This window comes from Schistocerca gregaria, chromosome 11 (assembly GCF_023897955.1).
Source record: "Schistocerca gregaria isolate iqSchGreg1 chromosome 11, iqSchGreg1.2, whole genome shotgun sequence".
Taxonomy (NCBI): domain Eukaryota; kingdom Metazoa; phylum Arthropoda; class Insecta; order Orthoptera; family Acrididae; genus Schistocerca; species Schistocerca gregaria.
Genome location: NC_064930.1, coordinates 96,723,787 through 96,744,894, shown reverse-complemented (window position 1 = coordinate 96,744,894; position 21,108 = coordinate 96,723,787). Strand labels below are relative to the sequence as shown.

Genomic DNA, 21,108 nt, shown 5'->3' with positions numbered 1-21,108 from the left:
AGAACCAGAAGTTGTACAGAGTTTCAGGGAGAGCATAAGGGAGCAATTGAGAGGAATGGGGGAAAGAAATACAGTAGAAGAAGAATGGGTAGCTTTGAGGGATAAAGTAGTGAAGGCAGCAGAGGATCAAGTAGGTAAAAAGATGAGGTCTAGTAGAAATCCTTGGGTAACGGAAGAAATATTGAATTTAATTGATGAAAGAAGAAAATATAAAAATGCAGTAAATGAAGCACGCAAAAAGGAATACAGACGTCTCAAAAATGAGATCGACAGGAAGTGCAAAATGGCTAATCAGGGATGGCTAGAAAACAAATGTAAGGATGTAGAGGCTTATCTCACTAGGGGTAAGATAGATACTGCCTACAGGAAAATTAAAGAGACCTTTGGAGATAAGAGAACCACTTGTATGAACATCAAGAGCTCAGATGGAAACCCAGTTCTAAGCAAAGAAGGGAAAGCAGAAAGGTGAAAGGAGTATATAGAGGGTCTATACAAGAGCGATGTACTTGAGGACAATATTATGGAAATGGAAGAGGATGTAGATGAAGATGAAATCAGAGATACGATACTGCGTGAAGAGTTTGACATAGCACTGAAAGACCTGAGTCGAAACAAGGCCCCCGGAGTAGACAACATTCCATTAGAACTACTGACGGCCTTGGGAGAGCCAGTCCTGACAAAACTCTACCATCTGGTGAGCATGTATGAGACAGACGAAATACCCTCAGGCTTCAAGAAGAATATAATAATTCCAATCCCAAAGAAAGCAGGTGTTGACAAATGTGAAAATTAGCGAACAATCAGTTGAATCAGTCACAGCTGCAAAATACTAACTCAAATTCTTTACAGACGAATGGAAAAACTAGTAGAATCCAACCTCGGGGAAGATCAGTTTGGATTCCGTAGAAATGTTGGAACACGTTAGGCAATACTGACCCTATGACTTATCTCAGAAGCTAGATTTAGGGAGGGCAAACGAATGTTTCTAGCATTTGTAGACTTAGAGAAAGCTTTTGACAATGTTGACTGGAATACTCTCTTTCAAATTCTGAAGGTGGCAGGGGTAAAATACAGGGAGCGAAAGGCTGTTTACAATTTGTACAGAAACCAGATGGCAGTCATAAGAGTCGAGGGGTATGAAAGGGAAGCAGTGGTTGGGAAGAGAGTGAGACAGGGTTGTAGCCTCTCCCCGATGTTATTCAATCTGTATATTGAGCAAGCAGTAAAGGAAACAAAAGAAAAGTTCGGAGTAGGTATTAAAATCCATGGAGAAGAAATAAAAACTTTGAGGTTCGCCGATGACATTGTAATTCTGTCAGAGATAGCAAAGAACTTGGAAGAGCAGTTGAACGGAATGGACAGTGTCTTGCGAGGAGTATATAGATGAACATCAACAAAAGGAAAAGGAGGATAATGGAATGTAGTCGAATTAAGTTGGGTGATGTTGAGGGTATTAGATTAGGAAATGAGACACTTAAAGCAGTAAAGGAGTTTTGCTATTTGGCGACAGGCCGTAAACACGAACTATCAGAATGACAAACAATGCATGACATAGTACAGTAATGCATTTTCAGCTTAGAGTGACATAAACACCTATAACAAAGAAAACTGCGCATATCAGATCAAAGGAAAATAAGCAATCAATTCAAACTAGACGAAGCACGTGAAAAAGGAAGGGTACCCATATAAATACGGACGGAGTGCCTGGCGCATAGCAATGGCTACCTGGTAAAGCTTAACTGCTAAGCTTACGACTCTGACCAAACTACTGTAGCTGTATTATAATTCATTCGACCTAAATTGTGTCTCATATTACAATGGACCAACTTTGTTTCGATTTGGAGATGTGCCCTAAAACTTTTCTCTCCCCTTGAATTTCGAGTCTCAAATTTCAGGTGCAACTTAGATTCACGAAAATTTAGTTTTCTTGATTTCGAGTCTCATTTTTCAGGTGCAGCTTAGATTCGAGTGCGGCTGAGATTCGAGTAAATACAGTATACTTTCTTGAAATCCAAAGTCTTCCATCCATCTTCTCATTATATTTCATACTTGTCGTGTCCACAACAAGAAGACAAGTCCTTGGAACAATAAAAAGTACTGAAAGTAAAGACAGAATCAGGCACAGCACTAGTGGACTCAGAGTGCCACACGGTCGGGCTGCACGCACGTGAAATGAGGGGGCCTGTGGAAGTAAGTAATGTGAGAAAAAGGACGAGGAAAGATCCTTAGAGGATAAAGAAATAAATGATGTGACACAATTAATGAATGAATATCCTTAGACAATAAAGGAATGAGGAAGGAGGCAGATTCAGTGATGCAATGAAGACATAAATGACATGACAGAATTAATGAAGGAAGGTTCATAGGAAATAAAGCATGGGATCTGCAAGAGTGAAAGAGAGAGTGCTTGTGGTTGGGAATACACTACATCTACATCTATGTTCATACTCCGCAAGCCACCCAACGGTGTGTGGCGGAGAGCACTTTACGTGCCACTGTCATTACCTCCCTTTTCTGTTCCAGTCGCATATGGTTCGTGGGAAGAACGACTGCCGGAAAGCCTCCGTGCACGCTAAAATCTCTCTAATATTACATTAGTGATCTCCTCGTGAGTTATATGTAGGGGGAACCAATATATTCGATACCTCATCCAGAAACGCACCCTCTCGAAACCTGGACAGCAAGCTACACCGAGAGACAGAGCGCCTCTCTTGCAGAGTTTGCCACTCTAGTTTCTTAAACATCTACGTAATGCTATCACGGTTACCAAATAACCCTGTGACGAAACACGCCGCTCTTCTTTGGATCTTCTCTATTTCCTCCGTCAATCCGATCTGGTACGGATCCCACACTGATGAGCAATACTCAAGTATAGGTCGAACGAGTGTTTTGTAAGCTACCTCCTTTGTTGATGGACTACATTTTCTAAGGACTCTCCCAATGAATCTCAACCTGGTACCCGCCTTACCAACAATTAATTTTATATGATCATTCCACTTCAAATCGTTCCGCACGAATACTCCCAGATATTTTACAGAAGTAACTGCTACCAGTGTTTGTTCCGCTATCATATAATCGTACAATAAAGGATCCTTCTTTCTATGTATTCGCAATACATTACATTTGTCTATGTTAAGGGTCAGTTGCCACTCCCTGCACCAAGTGCCTATCCGCTGCAGATCTTCCTGCATTTCGCTACATTTTTCTAATGCTGCAACTTCTCTGTATACTACAGCATCATCCGCGAAAAGCCGCATGGAACTTCCGACACTATCTACTAGGTCATTTATATATTTTGTGAAAAGCAATGGTCCCATAACACTGCCCTGTGGCACGCCAGAGGTTATTTTAACGTCTGTAGACGTCTCTCTACTGAGAACAACATGCTGTGTTCTGTTTGCTAAAAACTCTTCAATCCAGCCACACAGCTGGTCTGATATTCCATAGGCTCTTACTTTGCTTATCAGGGGACAGTGCGGAACTGTATCGAACGCCTTCCGGAAGTCTAGGAAAATAGCATCTACCTGGGAGTCTGTATCTAATAATTTCTGGGTCTCATGAACAAATAAAGCGAGTTGGGTCTCACACGATCGCTGTTTCCGGAATCCATGTTGATTCCTACAGAGTAGATTCTGGGTTTCCAAAAACAACATGATACTCGAGCAAACAACATGTTCTAAAATTCTACAACAGATTGACGTCAGAGATATAGGTCTATAGTTTTGCGCACCTGCTCGGCAACCCTTTTTTGAAGACTGGGACTACCTGTGCTCTTTTCCAATCATTTGGAACCTTCCGTTCCTCTAGAGACTTGCGGTACACAGCTGTTAGAAGGGGGGCAAGTTCTTTCGCGTACTCTGTGTAGAAAAACGAATTGGTATTCCGTCACGTCCAGTGGACTTTCCTCTGTACACTGTGTCATGACACGAGGAAGAAGGGTTTAGGATATAGTTGGAGACTGTATACAGAAAGATTCCCTAAACCCTCCATACCAGGTACCAGAAGAGCAATGCGCCAGGCTAGCCAGAGACGCTCTGTGAACTCAAATGGGAATCCCTGGAGAAATGACAACATTCTTTTTGCAGAACGCTATTGAGAAAACTTCAACCGGCATTTGCAGCTGACTGCAGAAGTCTACTACCATCAACATACTTTTGTGAGTGGAACAGGAAAGAAACTGACTAGCAGCAGTACAAGGTACTCTCCGCCATGTACTGCAGGGTGGATTGAGAAGTGTGTACATAGATGTAGAGCCAGAAAAAATATATTTTTTTTGTAGACAACAGTATTGTAAGAAAACAGTGTGAAAGTGCTCTTGACCCTGTCTGAAATGTCATTTGTATACGATGTGTATTCAAAAACTAAGGTCCAGTGACCATCATTTAACTGACGGTAGGCCTGAACAAAGTTTCACGCTCGCAGTGCTGTCTCTTTAGGAAAATGCAGTGTCAGTTCGATTCGCAGCCATTTGCCAGTCAGTGAGCGCCGATTGCAATGGCTGACGCAATTGTAGATCCCAGAATTTGTGAAGTGCACAGTGTGATTAGATTTTTGCTGGCAACAGGTTCTTCAGCTGCTGAAATCCATCATTAGTTATGCCTAGTGTATGGATCAGTAATGATAAGTGATAAACACGTCAAAAATGGTGTTAAGAATTTCAAAATGGCTGCGCAAATGTTCTGGATGAACAGCAGAGTGGCAAGCCCATCATTCTGACTGACCACATTGTTGTTTAAGTGAACCAAAAATTCTGAAGTGAATGGCAATTGACGATTAGTGGTCTGGGTAATGAATTCCAAAATGCTGCTCAAAAATCAATTTACAGAACTGTCACTGAACAGCTTGAATATAACAAGCAGCATGTGAGGTGGTGTGGTGTGTATACTGCAAGACCTTCGGTACACACACCATCAGATTATTTGACTTGCCGCTCTAACGAAGTAGGCGAGTGTCAGCAATACATCTCGTGGTCTTACCGTGGCGTGTTCATCTTCTGCCGTTAGGTGAGGCAATAGAAATGCCACTTGCACGCTTAGAGTAGCAGATTGACGGTGACCAAATTTAAACAGAACTTGATTAATTATTTTATTAAAATAATAACAAGCCTAAAAATTACTTAACTTCGTTCTGGCTGTTATTTACAATTGACAATCTGAAGTTCCTTTGGTCTTGGTACGTTAATCTTATTCTCACATATACCTGATACTTGACAAAGTGTCTATTCATTTATCTTCATGGCTATGTACAGGAATATGGTAATCTTATTAGGCGCAGACTGAAACTTACAGACTGATGCAGACTGATTAATCGGAGATCTGTACACTCGTTATAATACCTCGAGCGTTCAGGTATCACTGCGCGAGTGTGATCTGCGAGGAGAAAAGGTTCTACGTTAGAAGCAATCTCATTGGCTGTGTTACATATTAATATGCGATCGGCGGAAGCAGAATTTGGTCCATCTCTAAGACAGCGCCACCTCGTAGTGCGGAGATGGACGAGTGCTGCGCCTGCACTGTTGTGCTTAGCGGGGCGCGCTCTAGTGGGAAAGTTGTGTACGTGCTGACTACGCGGAACTATGTACACAACATGTGGATTCCAAATACACTCACTGAGTGTATGCATAGCGCACAACAGCTTTCAAAGTGCTACAAACATGATAGAGGTGATTTGTTTTCCCACACTTTTATGGACACTGAGACCTTGATATCATACACCAACACAGAACCAAAACAACAGTCAATGCAGTGGCACCATTCATGTTCACTCAAACCAATAAAGTTTAAGCAATCTCCATTGTTGGACTGAAAATGACAGCTATCCACTCTTGGACTGAAATAGATAGCTACAGTTTTCTGGGACGAAAAGGGCTTCCTTCTGATAGATTTCAGGAACCACGGGTCAACAATTACGGCTGACGTATACTGTGAAATGCTAATCAAACTGACACACGTGACCCAAAATCAATGACGCAAGAAACTGTCATCTGGTGTAAACACACAAGTTACAAATGGTGTCGAGAACAACACACGCTCTCACATCGCTGCCAAAAGAAAGGAGAAGATTCAATATTTTTATTGGAAAATTTTTTAGGCACTCTCCATACAGTCCCGATATTGCAGCAAGCAACTGTTTCCTCTTAGAAAGTGGCCAGGTGGACAATGATTTCAAAGCAATGATGAACTGAAAACTGGTGTTACCAACTGGTTCAATTCCCAGATAGTAGACTCCTATGCAGAAGGGTTAAAGAAGCTGGCGCAGTTTTACAGGAACTATACAGATGTGAACGGTGATTATGTGGAGAAGTAAAGTTGATACGTAGTAAAATATTACTGTCGATAAAAATCTTTTCTCGAGAGCTTATTTATTTTATGAAAAATCGGACTTTTGTTTTGCAATCGGTTTCGTATTAAGAATGTCAGGTATCGTAATACATTTCTGTGATAGGCACACCCTACCTGTCTTTCGCCTCTGTCCAAAATTTGCTGACCAGTATCACGCTAGGTTGTTTCAGTTAAAATGTCGCTTAGATCAAGTTATCAGTTCAGAATAAGGTGTAATACTGAGCACCATTCAAAAATCCAGAAGGACAGAACCACCTGACGAGGTGAGTCTATTACGTCCAAAATGTACCCAGCTGTAAATTCAATTTCACAGGCCTGTATGGTTTCGATAAGGAAAGGAATCCCAGTGTCGAAATTAACAGAAGTATAATTTAGATTCAGGCAGTATATCACATACAGGTAACTGATGCACATAGCGAAGCCACACAGAGGGCAACTGGGGCAGTTACAAGCATACCAGGCACTCAAGACACACTTCAGAACAATCATTGAGGAAGAAAGGTTGTTGGGGCAGACTTGAGCTAGTGTGATTCACATATCAATGACTGGATACCCAGGATGAGCTGACCTCTCTAACAACAGGTAATAATCGAGGCTCCTCTCGCCAGAACAAGAAGTGGTATGCTGCTGGAGCTTGTCCTATACTGTATTTACTCAAATCTAAGCCGCACTTTTTTTCCGATTTTTGTAATCCAAAAAAACCACCTGCGGCTTAGAATCGAGTGCAAAGCAAGCAAAAGTTCTGAAAAATGTTGGTAGGTGCCGCCACAACTAACTTCTGCCGCCGAATATATGTTGCGCTACATAGGCTTGCTTTGCAGGCACTAAGATAAATACTGGCACCAAAACCTCTGCGTCAGTAAAAAAAAGCTTAAAAAAGGTGGAAGACGAGCTTTTTCCTCTGCCCCAAGTTTTGACAACTGCATTTTCATACATTATCCAATGACATAAATACAAATTCCGTATTGTTCATCATCGAATGTAGCAGTATTTCAATGTACTACGAAAATCTGACTTGCAAGACTGTATGGGATGTCCGTCAATATGGCCAACTGTAAGTTCTGAATTTTTTCCTACCTGTGAGAAGAGATGGTTGCTAATAGGAACTTTTATGAATTGTGAATGACATGCAGTATTCTCTTCACCATAAGAATAATATGAATATAAACATTTTGCCATGTATTCTTTCGTGTTTGCTGCTATCTCATTTAAATCCTGTCTGCCTAATAAACTACGAAACTAGAGTGAGACTACAGCAAATGCGGAAGAATATACATATCATGTCATGTTTATATTCATATTATTCTTATGCCTAATAGTGATACAGTCAGAATTGAAGCACAGCAATTGACTAGATTTTTTAATCTAAAATGACTCTAATTTCTGTGCAGAATATAATGCACTAAAGAGGTGTGTGCAAAGATTTTCAAAGGGAGAAAAAATTATGCTAAGCTCTCGTTCAGAACATCTTCTATTATGCGCAGCCTATTACTTGTTGATCATTATCAAAGAAAGCAGCAGTGTTAGTAACAACAAATAGCAAACTCTTGCCATTGTCTCTCTCTCCCCCCCCCCGTTTTTATATATATATAAAGCAGCAGTAGTGCGCACAAAAGCAAGCCACGGTGCGAGCGGCGACAGGCCGTAAACACTCATTATCAGAACGCGACAAACAATGCATGACACAGTACAGTAATGCATTTTCAGCTTAGAGTGACGTAAACACCTATAACAAAGAGAACGGCACTTATCAGATCAAATAAAAATAAGCAATCAATTCAAACCAGACGAAGCACGTGAAAAAGGAAGGGTACCCGTATAAATACGGATGGAGTGCCTGACGCATAGCTATGGCTACCTGGTAAAGCTTAACTGCTAAGCTTACGACTCGAACCAAACTACCGTAGCTGTATCTTCATCCAATCGACCTCGATTGTGTCTCATATTACAATGGACCAACTTTGTTTCGATTTGGAGGTGCTACCTAAAACTCTTCTCTCTCCTTGAATTTCGAGTCTCAAATCTCAGGTGCGGCTTAGATTCGGGATTTTTTTTCCCATTTATTTCAAGCTTCATTTTTCAGGTGCGGCTTAGATTCGAGTAAATACGGTACGTACACCAGCCACCAGCAATAGTGACTGTTTCAACTGAACTGAATACCCAGAAGTAAGCATAACATTTGACTTTCACAGCCATCTCCATTCCCAGACACACAACTTCATACTTCTGCAGTTAGATGATAGCAGATGGGGGGAGCACTACACTGTTCCGAGCACGTGGGGGCAGCGGTACATTAAACCGAGCAAGTGAGGGAGGCGTATTGAATCGAGCACGTAGGGGAACGGCACAATGAGCAAAGCACGTAGGGGGTGCCATATCGAATCAGACGTGTGGGAATGGAAGACCGGCCAGTTACATGGGGGAATGGCAGATTCAGTCAAGCATGTGGGGGGGGGGGGGGGGGGGGTGACAGACTTAGTGAAGCTTGTGAAGGCAATGACAAACAGAGAGAAGGATGTGGCAGGAATGGCAGATTGAGTCAGCTGTGTGGGGGAATGGCAAGTTGAGCTAAGTGTGTGAGGGAATGGAAGACTGAACCGAGCATCATAGGTGTGAGAGGGGGGGCAGATTGAGTCATGTGTGTACAGAGAGCAGGTTCAGCCAGGCACGCAGGAAATGGTAGACTGAACCATCCCCCAGAGTGCTGTATAGGTGACACAACATAGTAATAAGCATCCCTGACATAGTTGAAAACAAATAAGACACCAGGTCTGGATGAAAGGCATCAGTCTCTTGTTTTGCACTTGCATTTATCGTGAATTTCGCCTCCCACCCCCACCCCCCCCCCCTCCCCCCAGCACAACGTCCCTGTAGAAAACTGTACGTGACTCCTGTATATAAAAAGGGTAAAAGAATGCACCTGCAAAATTACAGACCAATATCCTAACAGTGGTTTTCTACAGAATTCTGGAACATACTATGAGTTTGCATCTAATATACTTCTTACAAGGGAACCTCGCCATCGCACCCCCCCTCAGATTTAGTTATGAGTTGGCACAGTGGATATTCATTGAAAAACTGAACACAGATCAATCTAGAAAACAACAAGAAGTTGTGTGGAACTATGAAAAAAATAAGCAAAATATACAAACTGAGTAGTCCATGCGAGAGATAGGCAACATCAAAGAGAATGTGAGCTCAGTAGTGCCGTGGTCCTGTGGTTAGCGTGAGCAGCTACCGAACGAGAGGTCCTTGGTTCAAGTTTTCCCTAGACTGAAAAGTTTATTTCCTTTATTTTCGCAAAGTTATAATCTGTCCGTTCGTTCACTCACGTCTCTGATCACTGTAACAAGTTTAGTGTCTTGTGTCTTGCGACCGCATCGCAAAACCGTGTGATTAGTAGACGAAAGGACGTGCCTCTCCAATGGGAACCGAAAACATTTGATCGCAAGGTCATGGGTCAACCGATTCCTCCACAGGAAAACACGTCTCATATAGTCTATACGACATGGTGATGGCATGTGCGTCACATGACAGGAATATGTTGTTGACCCACCTAACTTGTACACCTGGCGAGTGGGTAAAAAGATTCTCCTACCTTGCCCGATTTAGGTTTTCTTGTGCATGTGATAATCACTCCCAAAAAAGTGATGAAAACATAAGTCTGTCACATAAACTGAAAATTAAAAAAATTAAACTTTTCACTCGAGGGAAGACTTGAACCAAGGACCTCTCGTTCCGCAGCTGCTCACGCTAACCACGGGACCAAGGCACTACTGAGCTCACATTCTCCTTGATGTTGCATATCTCTCGCATGGACTACTCACTTTGTATATTTTGCTTATTTTTTCATACTTCCACACAACTTCTTCCTGTTTTCTAGATTGACCTGTGTTCAGTTTTTCAAGGCCTATCCACTGTGCCAACTTATGACTAAATCTGAGGGGGGTGCGATGGGGAGGTTCCCTTGTTAGAGATCAAAAATCTCCTGTCTACAAATCAGCAGGGTTTTAGAAAGCATTGCTCATGCAACACCTTTTCGCAATGGGATATACTGCGAACTGTGGATGAAGGGCAACAGGCAAATTCCATATTTCTACATTTCTGAAAAGTATTTGACACAGTACCCCACTGCAGACTGTTAATGAAGGTATGAGCGTACGGAATAGATTCCCAGACATTTGAGTGGCTCAAAGACTTCTTAAGTAATAGAACCCAGTACGTTGTCATCGACAGTGAATGTTTGTCAGAGACAAGGGTATTCTCAGGAGTGCCCAGGGAAGTGTGACAGGACCACTGTTATTTTCTACATACATAGTCTGCAATCCTTTGATGATGATGTCTGCATCTACATCTACATCTCTATTCTGCAAACCACCACGAGGTGCATGGCAAATGGTAGGTCCTATTGTATTATTAGGGTTTCTTCCCATTCTATTCAAGTACAGATAGTGGGAAGAGTGGCTGACTGAATGTCTCTGTGCGTCTAGTAATTATTCTAATCTTATCCTCACGATTTCTAATGTGAGTGATGTGTAGGTTCGTGAAACTTTATTAGTCTTCCAGCTCACTTCCTTCAGTATCTCTCTGACACACTCCCATAGATTAAACAAACCTCTTGACCATTAATTCTGCCCTTCTTTGTATATATTCGATATCCGCTGTTAGTCCTGTCTGGTATGGATCCCACACACTCGAGCAATATTCTAGAACCAGTCGCTTGATTGATTTCTAAGCAATCTTCTTTGTAGACTGATTGCACTTCCCCAGTATTCTACCAGTAAACCGAAGTCTACCACCTGCTTTACGTACGACTGAACCTCTGTGATCATTCTATTTCATACTCCTACAAAGCGTTACACCCAGCTATTTGTATTTGGCCAATTCCAACTGTGACTCATTTATGTTATAGTCATAGAATACCACATTTCTGTAGTTTGTGAAGTGCAAAATTTTACATTTCTGAACATTTAGAGTGAATTCTCAATCTCTGCATCTTTTTCAAATATTATCAAGATCTGACATAATATTATGAAGCTTCTTTCAGGTAGTAATTCATTATAGATAATTGCATCACCTGCAAAAAGTCTGAAGTTACCATTAATATTGTCTGCAAGGTCATTAATATACAACACCAACATCAAGGGGTCAAAACCCTTCCCCTGGGGCACACCTGAAGATACTTCTATATCTGACGATGACTCTCTATCAGAGATAATGTGCTGTGTCCTCCCTACCAAAAATCGTCAATCCAGTCACAAATTTCACTTTATATCCCATGTGATCGTACTTTTGACAATAAGTGTAGGTGTGGTACTGAGTCAAATCCTTTTTTGGATATCAAGAAATACTGCATCTACCTGATTGCCTCAATACAAAGCTTTCAGTATGTCACGTGAGAAAGTGCAAGTTGGGTTTCAAATGATCAATGTTTTTGAAATCTGTGCTAGTTGGCATTGAGGTCATTTTTTTCCCCAAGATACCTCATTATGTTTGAGCTCAGAATAAGTTCTAAGATTCTACAATAAATCAATGTCAAGGATATTGGACAGTAATTTTGAGGATCACTTCTGATATGCTGTGGCGCTATGGTGTGCTGTGCTGTGGTGTAATGGAATAAGTCATCATTCAGTGGCTGTAAGCTGATACAACATGACTCAGACAAAATTTCTATTTGGTGTGATGAATGGCAGATAGCTCTAAATGTGGAAAAATGGAAGTTAATGCAAATGTGTAGAAAAAAACAAATCCATAGTGATTGGAAACATCATTAATTGTGTGCAGCTTGACACAGTCACGTCACTTAGATATCTGAGCGTGACAGTGCAAAGCGATATGAAATCGAACGAGCTTGTGAGTATTACAGTAAGGAAGGAGTATCGTCAACTTCGGTTTATTGCCAGAATTTTAGGAGCATTTGGTTCCTCTATAAAGGAGACTGACCACGTACAGAACACTAGCGCAACCTGTTCTTGAGTAGGCTCAAGCGTTGAGTATTTGGGACTCCGACCTGGTCAGATTAAACAAAACATCAAAATAATTCAGAGGTAGGCTGTAGATTTGGTACCGGTAGGTTCAAACAACATGCAAGTATAACAGATATGGTTTGGGAACTGGAATGGGAATCTCCAGAGGGAAGGCAACATTATTTTGCAGGAACACTACTGAGAAAGTTTAGACAGTTGCATCAAGAACCGTCCTACTGCCACACATTGTACAGTGCCTTGCAGATTGAAACAACTGTGTGTGTGTGTGTGTGTGTGTGTGTGTGTGTGTGTGTGTGTGTGTGTGTGTGTGTGTGGTGGGGGAGGGGGGGGGGGGGATTGATGGCAGATTGAGTGAAGTGTGTGGGAGAATGGAAGATAAAGGCAAGTGTCTGGGGGAATGCTAGACCGAGACAAATGTGTGGGAGAATGACAGGTTATGTCAAATATGAGGGGAATAGCAGATTGAGCCAAGATGTCTGGGGATGCCAGATTGAACCAAGAGGGTGGAGGGAATGAGAGAGTGATCATTCATCAAGCATGTGGGGTAGATGGCACACTGACAAAGCATTTGGTGTGGGGGAGGCACGGAGTGAAGTGTGGGTGCAGGGGGGGTGGGACTGCACCACACTGAGTGAAACATTTGAGGGGCACAGCACTTTCTGAGTCCTTCGTGTAGGAGAGCATGATACTGAGCCAGGACACACTGAAGCACGAGACTTTCTGCGTGTGCTCCTTCTGATACTACATTTGCTTATGTGTCTGTGTCAACTGTCTATCAACCATTTGACAACTGCCATAATATCGTCAAACCGAAAAGTAAAGTAACGTGTGTGGCCAGGCAGCACACGGGCAGTTACCTGCACTGCTGGAGCTGCCGGCGGCCAGGGCGCGCAGCGCTGGAGTCGCCCCGGTGGCGGCAGCTGCCGGCGCACTCTCCACTCCCTCTGCGCCCTCCGGCTCCTCCGCCTTCCTTTTCCTCCCCTTCTCCGGCGTCGGGGTTCCTTCCCGGACCGTACCGGACTCGTCACTCGCTCCGTCTTCTGTGAGGGGAGCGGACAGCAGCCTGAGGGCCTTCTTCTTTTGCTTCTTCTCTGGCAACCTGAAACAGTCCGCCGTATGACAGTCGGGGAAGTCCTGTTCGGCACGAGTGAACTGGTCACTCCTTGCCTGTATTTGTGCCTGCAAAGAAAACTAATTTCCTATGAACTGCAATTTACGCAGCCAAAACAAGCAACACTAGTAATTCTATACATATTTCATATTCGCACATCTAGCCAAGTTGTAAGTACCGTTCTCATCATTAATCTTATGTTATCTGCCCTTATTGCCTTTCTTCAGGCCATTCGAGTAAATTCCAGTATTACATTAACTGCCCTGACAGCTGCAGTCTTACACATACTGACAGTAACACTGGAGCAATGCCAGCAAAACATTTATAAACTATATTTCAATGTACAGAGCCCACCAGAAAAATTTATACACTCCTTGTGAGGCTCTGTCGAGGTACCGATATTGTTGTTCGATTTGAGTTACGAGTGTGTTGTAGTATGGTATTTGGCTCAACAGATGTTAGTACTCTCATCTCGGTACTGAGAAAACAAGGTGGCTGGAGCACACGTGACATTTGAGCAATGGAAATGTATTGTGAAGGGGTTTTTCACATCTGATAATGCCGCTGAAGTGCAATGTCAGTGGAAGGGGGAGTTTGAAAGAGAACCGCCAACCCGCCTACCAATTAAATGCATCATTGGCAAGTTTGAACTGCATGTAACGATTCGTGATCTTCACAAAGGAAGATCAGAAAGACAGCGAACAGCTACAAGTCCTGCTTCGTCAGCTCCCGTGTTGGAAATGTTTGTTATCTCTCCACAGAGGTTTGCTATGCAATGTGCATGTGAAGTGGGGGTCAGCAGTAAAAGTGTACAAAGAATTCTAAAAGTTTAACTCCACGATTACTGCACACTATTAATGATGACGATCCTGATCAACAGATGCGATTTTGCGATTGCTACCAGCAAATGGTAACTGATGGCGAACAATTTGTGATGAAGGTGGTGTGGAATGATAAGGCACAGTTTAAACTTAATGAAACCATAAATTGGAATAAGAGTGTGTACTGAGCATCAGAAAAACCACATATTTACGTGGATAAAGCAGTCAATCTATCAGGGGTTCACGTGTGATGTGGACTATAATCTAGGGGCTTAGTGGGACCCTTTTTCTTTGATGCTACTGTCACAGGGGAAGTGCACCTGGAAATGTTAGGCACATCGATTTTGCCACGTATATGTGTGCTTTACGGAGCTGATGAAGAGGACTTCCACCAACAGGATGGGGCGCCACCACACTACCACCTAGCTGTACGAGCTTTCCTGAATGACAATTTTCCGGGGCATTGGGCTGAACGAAGAGGGCCCATCGAGTTCCCTCCACAGTCCCCAGACCTAACACCTATGGACTTTTACTTGTGGGGGACTGTGAAAGATAATGTCTATTGATGTAAGCCACAAACAATGGAGAAACTTCACCAGCAGATTACAGCGATCTCCACTGTAACATCGACTGACATATCTGTGGCGACCGCTTGTCGTTCTGTTATGTGCATAGCTGCCAACAGTGACATTTTTAACATTTAAAGTTATAGTGTGCAAAACTGAAGGTTGTACAACATGTCTGATCAATTATAAAATGTAAAATGAACACATAAGTAACACTTTTCATTCCTTAAAGTATGTATACATTTTTCTGGCAGACTCTGTATTTGCATTACCTTTATTCCAATATATTCACACAAATTTGTTTCTTTTCTGTTCTATGTGTAGCTTACAAGACTGTGACAGTGCAGCCTCTTTATTTCTCAATAGACATGGAGCTTTGCAGTAACCAGCCGCCACAATGATTTAGCAGCCTACCAGAAACCACAATGAGACAGCTGCATTCTCAACAGCCTTGTTGCACATTATTACAATAATTAAAACAAATGAAGTCAAAATCATTGTAATTATACTCCATATAAATATGACAGAAATATGCAGTTTTGTACTGTAACCTGACTGACAATGGACTTGGTCTGTTAAAATTGGGCACAGAAGTTCACAATTCTGAACTTCAAACTTCAAAAAATTATGTTCTCAGAGAATATTCAAGTTTTGCCATCACTGAATGCTACTCATCTGTTACTTAATAACTACGAACCTTCATAGAATATAAATAATCAATACTGCAACACACTCCTATTTCCTGCATTGAAAGACCCTACATAAATAGTGAGAAGGTTAGTAAAAAAAAATATTTTAATATTTCTTTTGTTACAAAACAGAAATACATTCATGTCTGTGAACTTTTCTCATTCTAGTCATCAGTATACTATGAAAATACAAGACGCATTCAATAAGCAACACAACTTTTTTTTCCAAAAGCAGGTTGGCTTTGTTTAGGATTTTGATACACCATATCATTCTCCACTCTTTTTGTTACAAAACCCTATTTTTTGAACATAAAATCCGTTCAGTACAACAGCTTTATGCCACATTACTGGAAAGGCCAGTATGCACACACGGTCCCACTCTACTGGTCGATGCTAAAGCCAATGTTTTCCTACTTCAATAACCTTTCCATCATTCCTGTACTGCTTCCGCCAAAGTGCATCTTTCATTGGGCCAAACAGATGGAAGTAGGAAGGTGCAAGTTCCAGGCTGTAGGGTGGATGAGGAAGAACAGTCCAGTGAAGTTTTGTGAGCTCCTCCCAGGTGTGCAGACTTGTCTGAGGCCTTGCGATTGCATGGATAAGGAGAAGTGTGTTTGCAAGTTTAAGACAACAAACGTGCTCAAGTTGTTTCTTCAATTTCCTGAGGGTAGCACAAAACACTTTTGTGTTGCACCTCAAGGGAAGACATCAAACAGAATAATCCCTTCAGAGTCCCAGAAAACTGTCGCATTGGCTTTACTGGTTAAGGGTGTGGCTTTAAACTCTTTGTTTCCAGTTCAAAGTGACAAATCAACGTTTCATCGCCTGTGATGATGCTCGGCAAAAAGTGTCACGATCGGCCTTGTAATGCAGTGTTAGGCAGCGAGGGACTCCCAGGCAGACACCTTTGAGCACTCCAACTGGTGGATGAGTGTGTTAGCACTACTAAGGGAGAAGTCCAGTCGAGCAGCGAGATGTTTGATGGTGATCCATCGAACACCTCAAGTCAGAGTATCTGTACATTCCAACATTGCTGGAGTTGGAATATACACAGGTGATAGGAGCGGTTAATGCGACCTCTTTGCGATGACAATAGACCCTCACCCGACAACTCACCACGCTTTTGCTAACTATCAGGTTTCAGTACAAATTCTGCAAGCACATAGGAATATCTGCGATGCTCTGGTCTTCGACAAAAAAAAAAAAAAAAAAAAAAAAAAAAAACACTCATTTACAGATTACTGCCAGGAATGCACCTTTGTTACAGAAAGCTTTGTATAGTGCCACCACCTATTGGAATTTCAAGAAACTACAGGGGCTGGAGGAGGAACATTCCACAATGTCCCACAACAAATTCCACATTTTTTGACCAAAACTGGTTGAGAAAAAAAGTGTTGTATTACTTACGGAATGCCCCTCATGTCATCAGCAAAGAATACTGACCGAGACTCAAATACTGAATACTGGGTAATAAGGATACACAAGTTAAACTGCCTGTCATTTAACACAGTTCACTAATGTCAGAAGCTGGGACTGGTAAGTTTTTGGTTTCAAGAGTGTCTGCAGAGAAGTGGCGTGGCAATGTATCGTGCTTGACTACTGCCTGGCGGTACCGAAAAGTGAATTGGGAAGCACTTTCACAGACTGCTGTCTGTCGATCCTGAAAAAGTATCAGAGATTGACTATGAAGCGTGCGACATGTTAAACAACTCTGAATGGAATCACTTGTAATCTTTAATGAACGATCTTGCATGTTCACTTAATAAAGATTGGCAATTGCTCACTATACCTGTGGACCAACACCTCCATCCACAGTATTTGCTGTTACAAAGCTATGCTGCCGTCTGAGCTGTGATTTCTCTTATCTCATCTTTGCGGTCCTTACCTGAGGTGTACAATGGTGGCAGTAGTATCATTCTGCATCTGTTGCAAATGTCAGTTCTATAAACTTTCTCAATAGTGTAAAAGATTCCAAGACCTACCAAGCGGGAAAGCGCCGGTAGATAGGCACAATGAATAAAACACACACACAGAATTTCGTTTGTGTGTTTTATTCATTGTGCCTATCTACCGGCGCTTTCCCGCTTGGTAAGTCTTGGAATCTTTGTTTTTAATATATTTTTCCCATGTGGAAGATAAAAATAAAAATAAAACTCGTTTCCCCCAAGGAGTCCATCTGAGTTCGTGGAGCTTCTCTGTAATACTTGTGTGTTGACAGAACCTACCAGTAACAAATGTAACAGCTCATGTTTGAACTGTTTCTATGTCTTCCCCTATTCGATCTGACAGGGATCCCAAAGACTGGAGCAGTAGTCGAGAAATGGTCACATGTGTTTTCTGTATGCTATGTGCTTAACAAATAAGCAACACTTTACTATAATGTTTCCAACACACCCCCAAGTCAACCATTTGCCTTCCTTACAACTGACTTTATGATCTCTTTCCATTTAAATGTCACTCTGAGAGATGTGACAGATCAGTGCAGACCTCAAAAGAATGAGGACTCTGTCTAGGTGTGATGCCAAGGACTCAGTTACACAACAAATTCAAAACAAAAGAACGTCTAATGCAGACAATATTTCGAGAGCAACAACATGCAGTGTCGATCACTCACGGCATGTAACACAAACACGACAAACAGCAGATCTAGACGTCTGAGGTTAGAGTATAGCTTACAAAATAAGGTGCCACCATCCCACACTGTTTCGTAGTCACCCTCACGCTACACAGGTTGCTGTGTCCCCACAGGCAGGCTCTGCATGGAATGCAAATGCCACCTATCCTTTCCTCTCTTCCCCTCTCCTTAGGCATCGCCTCAGCCTTCCCCCGATTCTCCTGACTTCTGCCTTCATCCTGTGTTTTGCCTAGCTGTCCTCTTCCCATCCATTCTCTTCACAAACCCTTACCTTTTTACTTTTTTTTCCTCATACTTGTCTTATAGGGATTTTTCACATGTTATCCACTAAAGCCGTTCATTTCAAACAATGGAAAATCTAGTATGTAACCTAACAACATTATTAAAAGGAAAGTTGCTACTAACAAGGGAACGTCCCCATCGCACCCCCCTCAGATTTAGTTATGAGTTGGCACAGTGGATAGGCCTTGAAAAACTGAACAAATATCAATTGAGAAAACAGGAAGAAGTTGTGTGGAACTATGAATAAAATAAGCAAAATATACAAACTGAGTAGTCTATGTGCAAGATAGGCAACATGAATGATAAGGTGAGCTCAGAAGCGCTGTGGTCCCATGGTTAGCGTGAACAGCTGCGGAACGTGAGGTCCTTGGTTCAAGTCTTCCCTCGAGTAAAAAGTTTAATTTTTTTATTTTCAGTTTATGTGACAAACTCTTTATGTTTTCATCACTTTTTTTGGGAGTGATTATCACATGCACAAGAAAACCTAAATCGGGCAAGACAGAAGAATCTTTTTACCCACTCGCCAAGTGTACAAGTTAGGTGGTTCGACAACATATTCCTGTCATGTGACGCACATGCCGTCAACAGTGTCGTATAGAATATATCAGACGTGTTTTCCTGTGGAGGAATCAGTTGACCTATGGCCTTGCGATCAACTGTTTTCGGTTCCCATTGGAGAGACACGTCCTCTCATCTACAAATCACACAGTTTTGCGATGCGGTCGCAAGACACAGACCCTAAACTTACTACAGTGAACAGAAATGTCAATGAACAAACGGACAGATAATAATTGTCTGAAAATAAAAAATTAAACTTTTCACTCGAGGGAAGACTTGAACCTAGGACCTCTCATTCGGTAGCTGCTCGCACTAACCACGAGACCACAGCGCACCTGAGTTCACGCTCTACTTTTTGTTGCCTATCTCTCGCATGGACTACTCAGTTTGTATATTTTGCTTACTTTTTTCATACTTCTACACAACTTCTTCCTATTTTCTCGATTGATCTGTGTTCAGTTATTCAAGGCCTATCCACTGTGCTAACTCATAACTAAATCTGAGGGGGGTGCGATGGGGAGGTTCGCTTGTAAGCATATAACGGAGATGCTGAGTCGCAGATATGCACGGAAAGACACACACACGCACGTGCTTGCACGCACACGCAATCACGCGCTTACACACACACACACACACACACACACACACACACACACACACACACACACACACATTACTGAAGTCTCTGGGTCTCTGGTAACTGAAGCCTTTCATTTCTCATATTTTCCATTTTTGTTATGCCAATCCAAATTCTCAAAAATTCCACTCCAGTTGCTTCCACATTATTTTCTTCCCTTTTCTTTCCTACCAAGGTATCTGCAGCATACAACAGAATTGGTATACTGAGTGTAAATGATAACTGTTTTCAATGTACCACAGTGGAATATGTGGAAGCGAGATGAACAATGTGACCTGGGATACTTGCAATCCAACGAGCCAGGAAATTGCCTTACATTGGACTACAATAGCTGCCTGAACTACAGTGCTTTCACACTCCACAATTCAGTTTTTTCCTGGGTAAAACAGTCCTTCAATATTAAAAATTCTTCGTTGTTGCACTTACAAAATGTAAAATTGACAATTGTGTAGATATATTGTAATTTTTACAGCATAAGATTACGAATTAACATTTTGTTTGTCTAGCCTTATCATTGCAAGATCACTGTACTTTTAAGGGTTAACACATTCAGCTTTATGTCCACACACCATATAGCCACAATCCCATAGGCCGTGTGGATGGCGCCCATATCCCGCACTGGCACAGCTTTTATATTCGCTGAAATGTGTTTTCCCGCATGCCACATGATGGCCGGCTATAAAATAGCTGTAGGAGTTCATAATTTGTTGACTAGATGCAGCAGAAGTCAATTTACAAGTGTGCCTTTACTGAATATGTTGCAAGAACATCAGACACTACCTGTCGGAACTGTCAGAAAGAAAAGAAAGAGATTGTCAACAAGCTTCAAAACATGAAAGCTAAAGCAAAATTACTTTTTTAAATTTTTTTATGCATAAGGGGACATATTGTTTTGGGGAAGGAAAACACGATTTATATTGCCTCTCCACAAAACATCAAGCAACCACCTAAGAGGATTCTATGAATTAAAAGGCAGGCATTACAAGAACAATGAAACGATACATTGTCGTAGGTTATAACATGAATGAGCCTGGTAGAGACTGTGTGAATCAGCTTTACAGCTACTACACGTTCGCAAGCAAAACAATGAAGAGCTGAGCAAAAAACTTTTCTTTCATATTTTCCTAATGTCTACTGGGAATGGATTTACTTTTTAGAAGGATGTCACCAAGCGAAAGATATCTCTAATGGAGTTTATAAATAAAGTTATCATGGACTTACTAGCTGCATGATCACTGGAACCAAAACCAAGCACTGGACTAGATGGAAATTATGATCACAAGGTAAAACCTGCTGCCAACAAAGTATATGCCATGTGCTACTCCAAAATTTTCTCTGATGAAGGAAATAGAATGGCAAGCTGATAAGGAAACTAAGCAGATTGTGGTATAAACACTGCAGTGTTGGACTTCATGTATCAGAGTGTTTTCAAAACTACCATTTGAAAGTAAATTATATGTAAATTAGACAAAAACATGTTT

The 21,108-nt window shown here is 41.8% G+C and overlaps 1 protein-coding gene across 1 annotated transcript in view; it reads right to left on the bottom strand.

The window, feature by feature from the left end:
* LOC126294980 (something about silencing protein 10) overlaps window positions 1–21,108 on the bottom strand; it is a 177,341-nt gene that overhangs the window by 22,288 nt on the left and 133,945 nt on the right. The window contains exon 8 of the mRNA XM_049987214.1: window positions 13,186–13,427. Coding sequence (XP_049843171.1) covers window positions 13,186–13,427 — 242 coding nt within the window. The remainder of the gene's footprint in view (window positions 1–13,185; window positions 13,428–21,108) is intronic.